The sequence below is a fragment of the Apus apus genome, chromosome 4 (assembly GCF_020740795.1).
Source record: "Apus apus isolate bApuApu2 chromosome 4, bApuApu2.pri.cur, whole genome shotgun sequence".
NCBI classification, from domain to species: Eukaryota; Metazoa; Chordata; class Aves; order Apodiformes; family Apodidae; genus Apus; species Apus apus.
This window is the reverse complement of record NC_067285.1, coordinates 56861659-56875588: the sequence shown is the minus strand read 5'-3', so window position 1 is coordinate 56875588 and position 13930 is coordinate 56861659. Positions and strand designations below refer to the sequence as shown.

The following is a 13930-nucleotide window of genomic DNA, read 5'->3' as shown; positions in this document are numbered from 1 at the left end:
CAAAACCCTACGTTTTGCTCCTTCAGTAACTCAAAATCTCTGACAATTATGTCTGAATTTTCAGAAGGAAATTCAGCCAGATTCATATAATACCTAAACCCACTCTTTTTTATTGTACATTACCAGTATAGATTCTTATGTAGTCCTATCTCTTTGCAGAATGTTATGTATTTTTATTTACATTTCCTTAACATGAAAAAAATTACCAAGATTATATTTTAGTGCACAATATTTACCATAGAATACTGAAGCAGATGCATGTTACCTTATAAGAAGAATTTTGTTCTGTTGTATCCATCCTTTTTGTTTGTGTAATGACAGCTGTACTCTCTAAGACCACAAATGCAGCAAAATAGCACATTTGTGGGGGAGTTTTCCACATTAATTATTTATATACATGCTCCACTCCACCTCTTCCTTGCATGGCACTGTCCTCTGCATAAATTGCCCAAAATATATAAAAAATACCCATTTCTGGCTATACTTCTGTCTAAAGGTTGAAAAGTTTTCACAGAAGGCTATAAATTCCATTAGATCCAAATGATGCATGTTCCAAATATTTACCCACTTGTCAGAGAACTAATAGATGACTAACTGAGCCAATACTCTCTTGCCACGTGCATGTCTTCTCTTATGTAGTATTAGTAGGAACACAGTTAGTTGAATCATAGAATCATATGATTGAACTGGTTGTTCATATCCCATGAAAATAAACTGGAAAGTTTTTGTGTCCAGTAGTTTTCAGGATGCTTACAGATTCTGGCAGACATCACTGTGTTGATTCTGCTTGATTTGACAGCATGCAAGAATTACAGTTTCTCATTTTAAATGAAAATTAAAATTGTGCTGTAATTCTGGTTGACAACCAGTTGAACACGAGCCAGCAGTGTGCCCAGGTGGCCTGGAAGGCCAATGGCATCCTGGCTTGTATCAGGAATAGTGTGGCCAGCAGGAGTAGGGATGTAGTTCTCCCCCTGTACACAGCACTGGTGAGGCTTCACCTTGAGTCCTGTGTGCAGTTCTGGGCCCCTCACTTCAAGAAGGATATTGAGGTGCTGAAGCAGGTCCAGAGGAGAGAATGAGGCTGGTGAAAGGGCTAGAGGGATAGGCTGAGGGAGCTGGGGTTGTTTAGCCTGGAGAAGAGGATGCTCAGGGGGGACCTTGTCATTCTCTTCAACTACCTGAAGGGAGGTTGTAGTCAGGTGGGGGCAGGTCTGTTTTTCCAGGCAGCTAGCAACAAGACAAGAGTGCATGGCCTGAAGCTGCACCAGGGAAGGTTTAGTTTGGATATTAGGAAGTAATTCCTCATGGAGAGGGTGATTAGAGATTGGAATGGACTTCCCAGGGAAGTGGTGGAGACACAGTCCCTGGATGTGTTCAAGAAAAGGCTGGATATGGCACTTAGTGCCGTGGTTTAGCCAATGTGGTGGTGGTGGTCGTAGGCTGGACTATGATGATCTTAAAGATCTTTTCCAGCCTTGGTGATTTTGTGATTCTGAGATTCTGTAATTCCAAGAGACTTTGGGTGAAATCCTCTAATGCTTGCATCTCAATCCAGCATTCTGTCCTGCCCTACCTCTTCTTTTTCTATCCTGAATGCTAAAGGTAAGTCATGTACCATAGGTGAGGAGATCCCTCTTCACTCCCTTCACATAAATGGATACGGGGCAATTGCTGCACACAGGGACACTACACAGCTCCTTTCCATCAAGAATGTGTCCCTTTCTGTATCTCTGCTTAGTATCTGAAGCTGGAGGAATTATTTGAAATACAGACATGAAGAGTATATTTTATATTGTAATTAATCAAGATTTCCTCCCTTTCATGTGGATGATTTAATTTTCATTACTTCATTGCAGTCCATGGCTTCCTCACGTGGGGAAGAGATGGGGCAGGTACTGATCTCTTTGCTCCTGTGACCAATGACAGGACTTGGGGAAATAGCAGGAAGCTGAATCAGGGGAGGCTTAGGTTGGATATCAGGGAAAGGTTTTTCACCCAGAGGGTGGCTGAGCACTGGAACAAGCTCCACAGGAAAGTGGTCACAGCACCAAGCCTGCAGGAGATCAAGAAGCATTTGGATGATGCTCCAGGAACATGGTGTGATTCTTGGGGTGCCCAACACAGGGACAGGAGTTGGACTTGATGATCCTGATGGGTCCCTTCCAACTCAGCATATTCTATGATTCATCATTATTTAGAATGAAACTTTTATTTGTGTAGAGTAGTAGAAACCTGGGACCAAAAGGAGCACATTTCATCAGTATGAATGACTGGCTTTATTTATTTATTTATGTCTTTCTACCAGCTATTACAGAGATGCAGGGGACCAACTTTTTACTCTAGCTACTCTGGCTATGTTTTTTCCTCAGTTTTATCTCTGCTTTTTAGGATTTGTGATATCTTTGATAGAAAAAAACAGTACAGCAGCCTAAGCCTTAGGTGCCTAAGTAGCCTTTCTGTGCTAGATGGTAACCACTAGAAGCCCTGTGTCCTAGTTTAATATTGCAGAGGCCAGTTTAAAGTAGGAGTGACTTTCAGTCCAGTACATGAAATTCTGGAAACCTGCTGACACTGTTATGGCAGGTTTTCTGACATGGGCATGATAATTACAAAAAATGCTGCAGTTAAATGCAAAACCAATAACTGTTTCTTGCCCGCTTCTGTGGGTTTCTGTTACCAGCCTGGACTATTAGAAGGATGCACTGCAGGCCTAGACAGCTTAGTGTGGGCATTCAGTTTAAGGTAAGTTCACAACTGATGTGGCAAGTTCCTAACAGAGGTGCCTGCAACTCTCTTTTTGTCACATCTTACGCATTGATAACTCAGTTGACAATGACCTTCAAGCAGAGGATGCAAAGCTGATGTACATGAAAGCATAACTGATAAGAGAGTACTTGAGGGGTAATCAATAGTGCAGTGCACACTACTAAATGCTACTTTTTGTGCACGCAGAGCTTGTATAACAAAAAATTTGAGGCCTTGTCCTGGGATACTCCTGCATATAGTAAAACTCCTCCAAGAACAAGGGAAATCTGAGTAGTGGAACTGGTGATAGAAACGGTGGCATCCATATCATTAGCACACACAAATTGTCTTCTTTTGAACCATATACTCTGCCAATGACAGGGGATGCAGTCTTTATGGAAAATCTTTTACCTCAGCATAAATAGGCATCTTGTGGCATGCAGGGTACTGTTTATGTCCATGGGCTTGTCCCACCCCCCTTCAGAGCTGGTAAATGACATTCACTACTCCTTTCTTGGAAATGTGCAAAAAGGATTTCCATAGATAGTCTTTGGAGATTTCCTGTTTTCTCATGTGTGTAATAGGTTGGGTCAAGCAACAAAGAGGAGGGAGGAAATAACAGGATTTAATTTTCTGTGCACTCTCCCATCATCACCAATAGAAAAAAAGAAAAAAAAAAAAAAGGAGTGATGCAATACAGGTGATGTCAGTGATAAATTAAATTAAGATCATATGTTTTAATGCAGAAGCTGTAAGCCTTCAGTTATAGGAGGGACCATAATAATAGAGTACATTCCAACTGGATCTTAACAAATTGCCTGTGCGTGTGAATAATTAGTCATAAAATAAAAAATGTATCTACAGTATTTTAAACCAAGATATTTTAAATGTATTACCTAGAGTTTATTCAATCTTGAGCATCTGAATTGTACTAAGAAAAGTTGTCATAGTGACAGTTTAAAGAAAGAAAAATAATATTAAGTTGTATATCAGCATATCATTCTAAAACACTATGAATGCAAAGGATACCATCTTAAGGTATTGATTAACAGAAATTCATAAAAGCACAGCCTCTTAAAATCTTTTAAATTATGGATAAGGAAATTTATAGTGCAAATCAGGTAATATCTCTGTTTTTTGCGAAGTGCCAAAATACAGGGATTTAAATGCAAGTGTATTTTTTTAATTTGAAAGGTACAGATGGGAAAACTTGAATTTTGTGTTTCAAAAGGACACAGAGAGTGAAGAAAAAAAAAAAAAAAAAGGGTCTTTGCATGATATTTATTGGGTTTTATTTTCCTGTTTCACAGATTTTGAACACCTCTGTAAAAATCTTCACAGCAATTTGTGATTCTGCTGGCCTAAGCAGAGCATATGCAGCTATAACTGAGATCCTGGTAAGGTAGGTTAGCACATCCTTGTCTGGCTGTCAGTGCAGATTCATTCAACTGTGAAAGACTGAAATTGTTAGAGGTCTGTCACTTCCCATTACTGACTGCTTAAATTTTAAGCAGTGCCCTTCTTGCAGTAAGTGACCCTTTCATCAAAAGTTATTTTAAACTGGTACACATTTTTTAAAGTATATGATCCAAGCTTTTCTTTAGCTGTAAACTATAATATGTCCTTCTTTTCCCCACTTTTTGGAGGTTTTTTAAAATTTTTTTTAGTATTTTTTTTTACAAGTCTGGGAGGTACCTTACTGGAAAATAGCATATTTTCCAGGCTAAAGAATATAGTTGTATCAGTGTCATATTTTCTGAACTGTAGGTTTCCATTTATTGTACTCCTATAGAGCCGTTTCTGGTTTGCACGTGTGTAACTACCTATACATTTGTTGCAGATTAGATCCTTGCTTTCAATGTTTTTGTTTCAGCATCTGGCATTAAAATCTTCTACCAGGTGAATTAGTTTGAAGCTATTTCAATTTCATGCAAAAATAATTTTGACTTAAAGTAGTCTAATGCAATTATCTTATGAAGTAAAATTATAGAATCATAGAATTGTTTTGGTTGGAAAAGACCTTTCATAAAGACCATCATAAACTCCAATTGTTAACCCAGCACTGCCATGTCCATCACTAAACCATGTCCCTAAGCACCACTTCTACACATCTTTTAAATACCTCCAGGAATGGTGAATTTACCATTTCTCTGAGCAGCCTGTTCCAGTGCCTGACAACACGTTAGGTGAAGTAATTCTTCCTGTAACCAAATCTGAACCTCCCCTGCTGCAACTTGAGGCTGTTTCCTCTTATCCTATCATTTTTTACTAGTGAAAAGAGACCAGCTCCCACTCAGCTACACCTTCCTTTCAGGTAGTTCTAAAGAGCGATAAGGTCTCCCCTCAGCCCACTTTTCTCCAGGCTAAACAACCCCAGTTCCCTCAGCTGCTCCTCACAAGACTTGTTCTCCACACCCTTCACCAGCTTCAGTGCCCTTTTCTGGACACCCTCCAGCACCTCAGAATCCTGCTTGTAGTGAGGGGCCCAAAACTGAACCTGGGATTCAAGGTGTGGCCTCACCAGTACCAAGTACAGGGGGACAGTCACTTTCCTGGTCCTGCTGGCCACACTATTTCTGATGCAGGCCAGGATGTTGTTAGCCTTCTTGGCCACCTGGGCACACTGCTGGCTCATATTAACTGGCTGTGGACCAACACCTCCAGGTCCTTTTCTGCTGGAAAGCTTTCCAGCCACTCTTCCCCAAGCCTGTAGCATTGCCTGAGGTGGTTGTGGCGCAAGTGTAGGACCCAGCACTTGGCCTTGTTGAACCTCATACAATTGGTGCCTCTGCAGAGCATTTCTACTCTCAAGATCAACACTCCCACTCAACTTGATGTCATCTGCAAACTTACTGAGGGTGCACTTGACCCCTTTGTCCAGATTGTTGGTAAAGATATTAAACAGAACTGGCTCAAACACTGGGCCCTGGGGAGCACCACCTGTGACCAGCCACCAGCTGGCTTTAACTCCATTCACCACAACTCTTTGGCCCAGGCCAGCCAGCTAGTTTTTTGCTCAGTGAAGCATACACCAGTCCAAGCCATGAGCAGCCAGTTTCTCTAGGAAAATGCTGTGGGAAACAGTGTCATAGGCTTTACTAAAGTATAAGTAGACAACACCCACAGCCTTTCTCTTATCCGCTAAGTGAGTCACCTTGTCACAGAAGGAGATCGGGTTTGTCAAGCCTTTAATGAACGCATGCTGACTGGGACTGAGTGCCTGGTTGTCCTGTACATACCATGTGATGGTGCTCACAAATCACAGAATCATAAAATACCAGGTTGGAAGGGACTTCAAGGATCAGCTGGTCCAGCTTTCCCTGGCACTGAAGTCAGGCTGACAGGCCTGTAGTTCCCTGGATCCTCCTTCCAGCCCTTCTTGGAGATGGGCATCAAACTGACTAGCCTCCAGACAACCTTGGTGAGCACTTCTGCCAGCTCCCCCAGTACCATTAGGTGAATCCTATGTGGCTCTCTAGACCTGTGTTTGTTTAAGTGGTGTCGCTGGTCACAAACCATTTCCTCTTGGAATATGGGGGCTCTCTTCTGCTCCCATCCCTGTCTTCCAGCTAAGGAGGCTGGGTACCTGGAGAACAACTGATCTTACTACTAGAGACTGAGGCAAAGACTCACAGAATCGTATCATAGAATGGTTTGGGTTGGAAAGGACCTTAAAGAACATCTAGTTCCACACCCTTGCCATGGACAGGGACACCTCCCACTAGGCCAGGCGGCTAAGAGCCCCATCCAACCTGGCCTTCCAGGTATGGAGCTTCCACAACTTCCCTAGGCAACCTGTTCCAGTGTCTCACCAACCTCATAGTCAAGAATTTCTTCGTAATGTCTAACCTAAATCTTCCCTCTTCCAGTTTTGATCCATTAGCCCTTGCCCTCTTACATCTACTTGTAAAAAGTCCCTCCCAGCTTTCCTGTAGGCCCCGTTCAGATACTGGAAGGCCACTATGAGGTCTCCTCAAAGACTCTCTTCTCCAGGCTGAACAACCCCAACTCTCTCAACCTGTCCTCGTAGGAGAGGTGCTCTGGCCCTCAGATCATCTTTGTGGCCTGAAGTCCTCTGGACGTTCCCCAGGAATTCCACATCCTTCTTATGTAGGGGGCTCCAGAACTGTACTGGGGTCACAGTACTCCAGGTGGGGTCTCATGAGAGCTGAGTAAAGGGAGAAAATCACCTCCCTTGACCTGCTACCTGCACTTCTTTTGATGTAACCCAGGACACAGTTTTCTTTCTTGGCTGCAGGCACACACTGCCAGCTCATCTTGAGCTTCTCATCCACCAACACCTGCAGGTCCTTCTCCTCTGTTCTGTTTTTTATCCATTCTCCACCCAGCCTGTATTTGTGCTTGGGATTGCCCTGACCCAGGCGCAGAACCTTGCACTTAGCCTTGTTGAACTTCATGCAGTTTGCACAAGCCCACTTCTCAAGCCTGTCAAGGTCCCTCTGGCATCCCTTCCCTCCAGCATGCTAGTCTCACCACACAGTTTGGTGTCATCAGCAAATTTGCTGAGAGTGCTTTCAATGCCACTGTCCACGTCACTGAAAAAGATGTTAAATATCACTGGTCTGAGTACTGACCCTTGGGGAACACCACTCAACAAAGGTGACATCAAGCTGTTGATCATCACTCTTTGTGACCATCCAGCCAGTTCCTTACCCAACAAGTGGTCCATCCATCGAATAGGTATCATTCCAGTTTCCATACCAGGATGTCATGTGGGACGGTGTTGAAAGCTTTGCACAGATCCAGGTAAATGATGTTGGTTGCTCTTCCTTTCTCTACCAAAGCTGTGACCCCATTGTAGAAGACAATCAAACTAGTCAGGCAGGATTTGCCCTTAGTGGAGCCTTGCTGGCTGTCACCAATCAGCCCTTTCTTTTCCATGTGCCTTAGGCAGAGACTTCAGGAGGATCTGCTCCATGATCTTGCCAGGCACAGAGGTGAGACTGAACTGTCTGTAGTTCCCTGGGTCTTTCTTTTCTCCCTTCTTCAAAATGGGAGCTATGTTTCCCCTTTTCCAGTCAGTTGGAATTTTGCCAGACTGCCAAAAATTTTCAAATATGATGGAAACGAAGAGATTAAAGTGAAAGTTGCAGCTTATGCATAATTCATCCAATGTTTGACCTCTTCAGTGCACATGATGCATGATAGAGGTTGGCAAATTCTTCATGGAGGAGGACTTACCACCAGATTTATTTCAGTGGGTAGAGCAAATTCTCCTGTTTGAGTTAGATGCCTTGCCTCTTGGTCTTTCAGAGCATATAGAGACCAGCCACAATCACAGTTCTCTTCAGCTCTCAGATACATAATTCATGGCTGTTCATATTCTGAGCATCCTAAAGAAGCACATGGGATAAACTGTTCAAAAAACCGCAGAACAGACTTAGGATATTGAGTCCTATTTTCAAAACTCTCTTAAACCTAACTGAGAAAGATTTAGTTGCTTTACCAGCTATTACACCTTTGCACTCATTGTAAAGTCACTCATTGTGACAGGTGGTGTCCCAGCAACTAAATTTTTCTCAGTTAGGCTTAAGTCTTCTAGAATAAGATGCCTGGTTTGGTGGATGAAGGGAAAGCAGTGGATGCTGCTCCTCTCAGTTTTAGTAAATCTTCTGACACCATCTCCCAAAACGTCTCCATACACAAGCTGATCACTTATGGCTTAGGTAAATAGACAGTAAGGTAGCCTGAAAACCACCTGAGTTGCTGGCATCAAGGTGCTGTAAGCAGCAGCATGAAGTCCAGTGGGGGACCAGTCACTAGTGCTGTACTCGGGGTTCAATACTGGCACCAACACCGATTAATACCTTCATCAATAACCTAGATGGTTCCACCAAGTGCACCCTGAGAGTGTTTGCAGGCAAAACAAAATTGGGGAGGAATGGTTGATTCACCAGGTTGGTGGTTGTGCTGCCATTCAGAGGAACCTCAGCAGACTGGCGCGATGGGCTGCTGGCAGTCTCATAAAGGTCAGGAAAGGGAAATGCAAAGTCCTGCACCTGGGGACAGAGAACCCCAGGCACCAGCCCAGGCTGTGGGCTGACTTGGGGGAAAGAAGATTGACAGAGAAGGACCTGGGTTTCCTGGTGGACAACAAGTTGCCCATGAGACACCAATGGCCACTCATGGCAAAGGCGACCAAGGGGCTCCCTGGGCTGCATTAGGCAGAGCGTTGCAAGCAGGTGAAGGGAGGTGATCCTTTGCCCCTGCTCGGCACTGCTGAGGCCACCCCAGGTGCACTGTGTCCCATTTTGGGCTTCCCAGTTCAAGAGAGAGGGATGTAGTGGTTGAGTCTTGCAAAGGGCTGCAAAGATGACTAAGAAACTGGGATCATCTGTCCTTGGAGGAGAGGCAAAGGGAGCTGTGACTGTTCAGACCACAGAACAGAAGGCTCGGGGAGAATTTCATCAATGTGTACAAGTTCCTGATGGAAGGATGTAAAGAGGGGATGCCAGGCTTTTCTCAGTGGTGCTCAGTAGCAGAACAAGAGGCAAGGGGCACAAAATAAAATACATGAGATTCCATTTTTAAAAAAGAAGAAGAGAAAAAAGACAGTGAATGCTGGAACAGATTGTGAAGTTTCTAGCCTCCAAAAGTCACTCAAAACTCCCCTGGATACCGGCCTCTTCTAGTTGCCCAGAGCAAAGACAATGGAGATTATCTCCAGAGATCCCTTCCAGCCTGAACTATATTGTGATTCTGTGATCTTTGTCTTAATCAGTCCTTCTAGATAAATTCCCTTTTGCTGTGTAATGCCCTTTAACATAATGCTTTCTCTAACCCATTAGGATGGATATTTCAGACAAGCCTACTTTTGAAAATTCAACAACAGAATTTTTCATTAGCATAATCATGCAGGTCCAGCTCTACTGATTCTTTCTTGGAGAAGGAAAGAGCATTTAAAAAAATGGTTTGAAAAGTCCACTTAAAGGGAGACATTTAAAAAACCTCGTAAGTTGCTCTTTACTCTCCCACCAAACTTTTGATTATTTACCTGTCTGATGTATAGCAAACAAGCATATTTCTGGCACACCTGTTCAGAAAATACTGGATCAATGCATGAATAATTATTTTATAACAGAATCTCCATATTCAGCTTGATCACTTTTTCTTTACTTGTATTTTTACCTGATCTTGGCTGGAGTTGTACAAACCATTTTAAATTTGATGGATGATCTCTTTATAAAGGAAGGATTACTGTTTCCCTGAGATAATGTATTGTCAGCATTGGTACTGGTTGCCTTGTGACAGGCTGGAGAAGGTAGCTGAGCCCTCCTGAATTGCTCAGAACTTGTCTATGGCTTTGGAATTTTTTGTAAAATCTGCTGCAGATGTTTCCACAAACCATGTGAAACTGAAGTTCTCTATCATGCACATTGAGGCATGTCATTTTCCAGGGAAAAATCTGACATAATAGCATCATGTTCTTGACTTATTCTGCCAGTGTCCACTATGGTAATGACTTCTTGCGGACACATGATTTATACATCCAATTCAATCACATGAGCAATCCTATAAAAGGTGCATATTTTCATAAAAGTCTAATAGCAGTAAAAATCTCGTAGGGCATTTTAGCATGAAACTGGAAAATGAGTTGCTGTAGATATGTAATCTCTTCTGCTGAAGTCATCATAACTGTTCTGTGGGATCATGAATGACTATATCTTTAGGAAATTACATTTTATGCATTTAGGAAGGTGATGTCTAAGGAGATAGAAAGTATATGGCTGTATAAAATAACATGTAGATTTTTGAAGGAACTATAAAATATTAGCCCTCTGAGTAGGAAAGACCTGTTTATCATATTATCAGGTCTTGTGCAGGGTAAAGTATTTCAGTAATTTTTCTAGCATACGTGAAATATCTCAAGCTGTTGTACTTTTAAAAGTAGTTCCTTTGAAAAATTTTTTAACTGTACCAACCAATTGCTAGCTGGCACAAGTGAAGTTCTAACAGTGAGAAATATCTTTCTGGTATGTGTCAAATTGATTTTTGTTTGCTTGAAAGAGGTTATCTGCCCTAGCAATTTTCATATCTTCTATACGTGGAGCACAGGTCTTTTATGTGAAATATAAAAAATGGCCAAAAATACATCAAAACATTTCTATTAATTCATGAAATTAGGAAAACCTTTTTACATTTTCTCCTGTCACTGATTCCATTTGCTTTATTACTTTCAGCCTCTAGCCCACAAACTTGGTGGCACAATCAACAAACCCCTTAGTGGCTGTTTCATCTCTGCTCTATTTGATTTCTCCACTCTGAGTAAATGATTAAGTTTTCATGCATTGGTTCAACCAAAATCTATGTTCACTCAACCACATCCTTTATTGATTACTTCTACTGCAAACAGTAGGCCAAGTGTGATATACATAATTGGACAGTTGTCAGGGGATGTGGGTGTTAACAGTCCTGTTTTCCCAATTGGAAACTGGAATCACCTTGATACACAAATATTCTGCACTGTTTCATTCTCATTCCTTGGACCGAGGAGTCCTTTTCCTCAGAATATATGTTTTTAACTCTCAAAGGTCTGGTTGAATGGATTTAATGATTATACCATATAATATGCTCTTCAAGTTGCACCTGTGCACTGCATATAGAAAACTAGAAAAACTGGAATTAATATTTGTCTAACACTTTAACCTTGTCCTTTAACTTATATAAATCATATGCTGGATTTCTGTAGGGAAACCTTTGATTTTCTCAGGAAAAAGGAAAAAAAAGGTTTAAAAAAATTGTTTTTCTAAATCTAAAATTTGGAAGCCTTTTGACATTTGGCAAATGTTTATAGTATAGTATATTTAATATTCTTGTGTTATTAAAATACTTACATTGGAAGCTTTAGTAAATCCAGCTCTCCTTACTGACAACTCAGCTTTACAGCACTAGATAGTTTAACATTTCAAGCATGTTAATTTGAAGTGTTTCAGCAGCCTTTTGTAGCAGTCTAGCTCGTCTCAGTCACATACAGATAATCACTGCAATATTGTAAATTTGCAGCCCTGCTTTGCTGTGTTTCCTGATCAGTGCCAGGTGCTACTCTGATATCATAAGACAGGGAACTGCAGACTTCTGTTTTTGAAAGCACAGATCCCCAGTATAGTTTATTATATAAACCGTAGCTTAAATAAACCCCAGTCCATCATTTGCTGCAGGAATATAGCTTGAAGGTGTTTTAAAATGGTAAGAAAGTAAATCACAATTCTTTATCACTTACAGGAGCTTCTAGTTCTGTGAGTTTCTTAATTAAGACTGGATTTGCTGTCTTGCTTGGTAGCTTGACATTTAACATGCTACACTCCTACATTAGAGACTCAGGTTCATGGCTAATATTGAGGTCAGCTGCAGTAACAGTTCAGCCTTACAGGGAAAAAGAGCAGTGCCTTACTTGCAAGCAAACCCAGATGTCTGTCTTATATCTTGTAATCATTCTGCAGAGATCTTATATTGGTAGTATGACCAGCTTTATTAAAAAAAAAAAAAAAAAAAAAAAAAAAAAGGAAAAATGAAAATTTTTATGTTGAAGTACATTAGCCAATTTTCAACTTAGATTCAGCTGTGACCTCCGGTTGCTCTGATCTCACTGGGGTTTGGGAGTGACACCTGCAATCCACAGTTTATAGGTTTGCCTGTGTGACTCTAGCAGCCTTTGATCCACCCTGCCAAAGTGCAGCATTACACTCACAGAAAGACTGTCCTCCGCAGAGCTGAGAGGCAGCACCACTATACTATGGAGCTGCTGCTGCCCCACCAGGGCTCTAGAGCAAGAAACGGCAGCTCTGAATGACAGGAGAAAAAGAAGTCTCACTGAAAAATTAGCCTTCTTACCTCATTCCCCTATGTTGTCAAGATGTGAGGTCTGGCTGTATTGAAAATTTTATCAGCTGCTCAGCAGAAAAAATATTAAAATAATGGAAACTTCAAAACCCCTATAAAATCGTTATCTGTGTTTTCATTCTTAGCCTTAAATTTGGCACAATATTCTGCAGAAGAATTTTGGGTTATTTCACTCGAAGGATCCAGTTCTGTCCTCAGAGGTTCTGTGTGGGTCAGTCTCATTGGTCTCACTATACACAGTGCCTAGGCAGCCACCTTGGAAATAAAGTCCAGTCACAGATAAGGCAGCACAAGGTAAAGTTAGTCCAGAACATGGGGACAGAGCTTCAGCATTTGGAGAAACCATCTGAGTAAATAATCAATTTTGTCCCTGTTCTTTGCTTCAGTCAGGGAAAAGCAGCTGAAGCTATTGAGTACTTGGGAGAGTTTATGAAGGCTGCTGAGAATACCCATCTAAGCCAGTGCCTGGTGGATGCATGCATATTACTTGGGAATATTTACAATGGAAAAGTAAGTATTGGTTGTAGCAATGATGTCAAACAATGGAGTTTAATTCATGGTAAATATCTGGTTTTGCATATAAGATGAACCAGAATAACTGGATCCAGGTGTTGTACTTTGTAAGAGTTACCAAAGGAGAAGATTTTGTGTGACTAAATTAAATGTGCCTTAAGTTTTTGGAAAAGGCAAAAATTTCACACCATGGTTAACACATAGGGTTGGGATTTTTTTCTAGAATGAGTGGGAAAACCCTCCAAATTCAGATAATTATAAGCTTTTTTTGGATGCATAAAAATCTGCATCCAAATCACCATTTGGGCCACATATGCCCAAAAAGAGTCATCAGTTAACGGATGAAATTTTATTGTACTATGCATTTAAATTTGTGTTGTTTTAAAATTAATGTATATTATATTGCATATGAATAAGCAGGTTTTAATCTTAACTTGATTTCTTCTCTACATTCTCTGAAACAAGAAATTGGTGCTGGCAGCAAATAGTTTGGCAAAGGTCTGTGATGGTAGTGGAAGGGCTTTCTCTTCTATGTGCCTCCATCCAGCCTGATGGCTTTGATTTGGCCTGTTTAAATCAATACATAGGCAGTGAAGTGCAATATTAAACTAGAGATAACTAAGAAATTCCCTTTATTATAGTTTCTAATGTATTCTGAGGTGCTTCTTTCTGACCCACGTGCCAGTCTCTGAGTTGTTCCTCTGGGGTGGGCCCTGCAAAGGCAGCAGTTCTGTTGGCTGCCTGTCTGGGTAGTGGTTTCCACACTCATCCCTTACTGCATCGAGAGATGCAGCACTTGCACTGCAGC

General features: G+C 41.5%; 1 protein-coding gene across 1 annotated transcript in view; it reads left to right on the top strand.

The window, feature by feature from the left end:
* The window catches only part of TTC29 (tetratricopeptide repeat domain 29), a 127585-nt gene that overhangs the window by 64293 nt on the left and 49362 nt on the right, over window positions 1-13930 (top strand). Inside the window, exons 7-8 of the mRNA XM_051617862.1 lie at window positions 4059-4150; window positions 12996-13119. Coding sequence (XP_051473822.1) covers window positions 4059-4150; window positions 12996-13119 — 216 coding nt within the window. The remainder of the gene's footprint in view (window positions 1-4058; window positions 4151-12995; window positions 13120-13930) is intronic.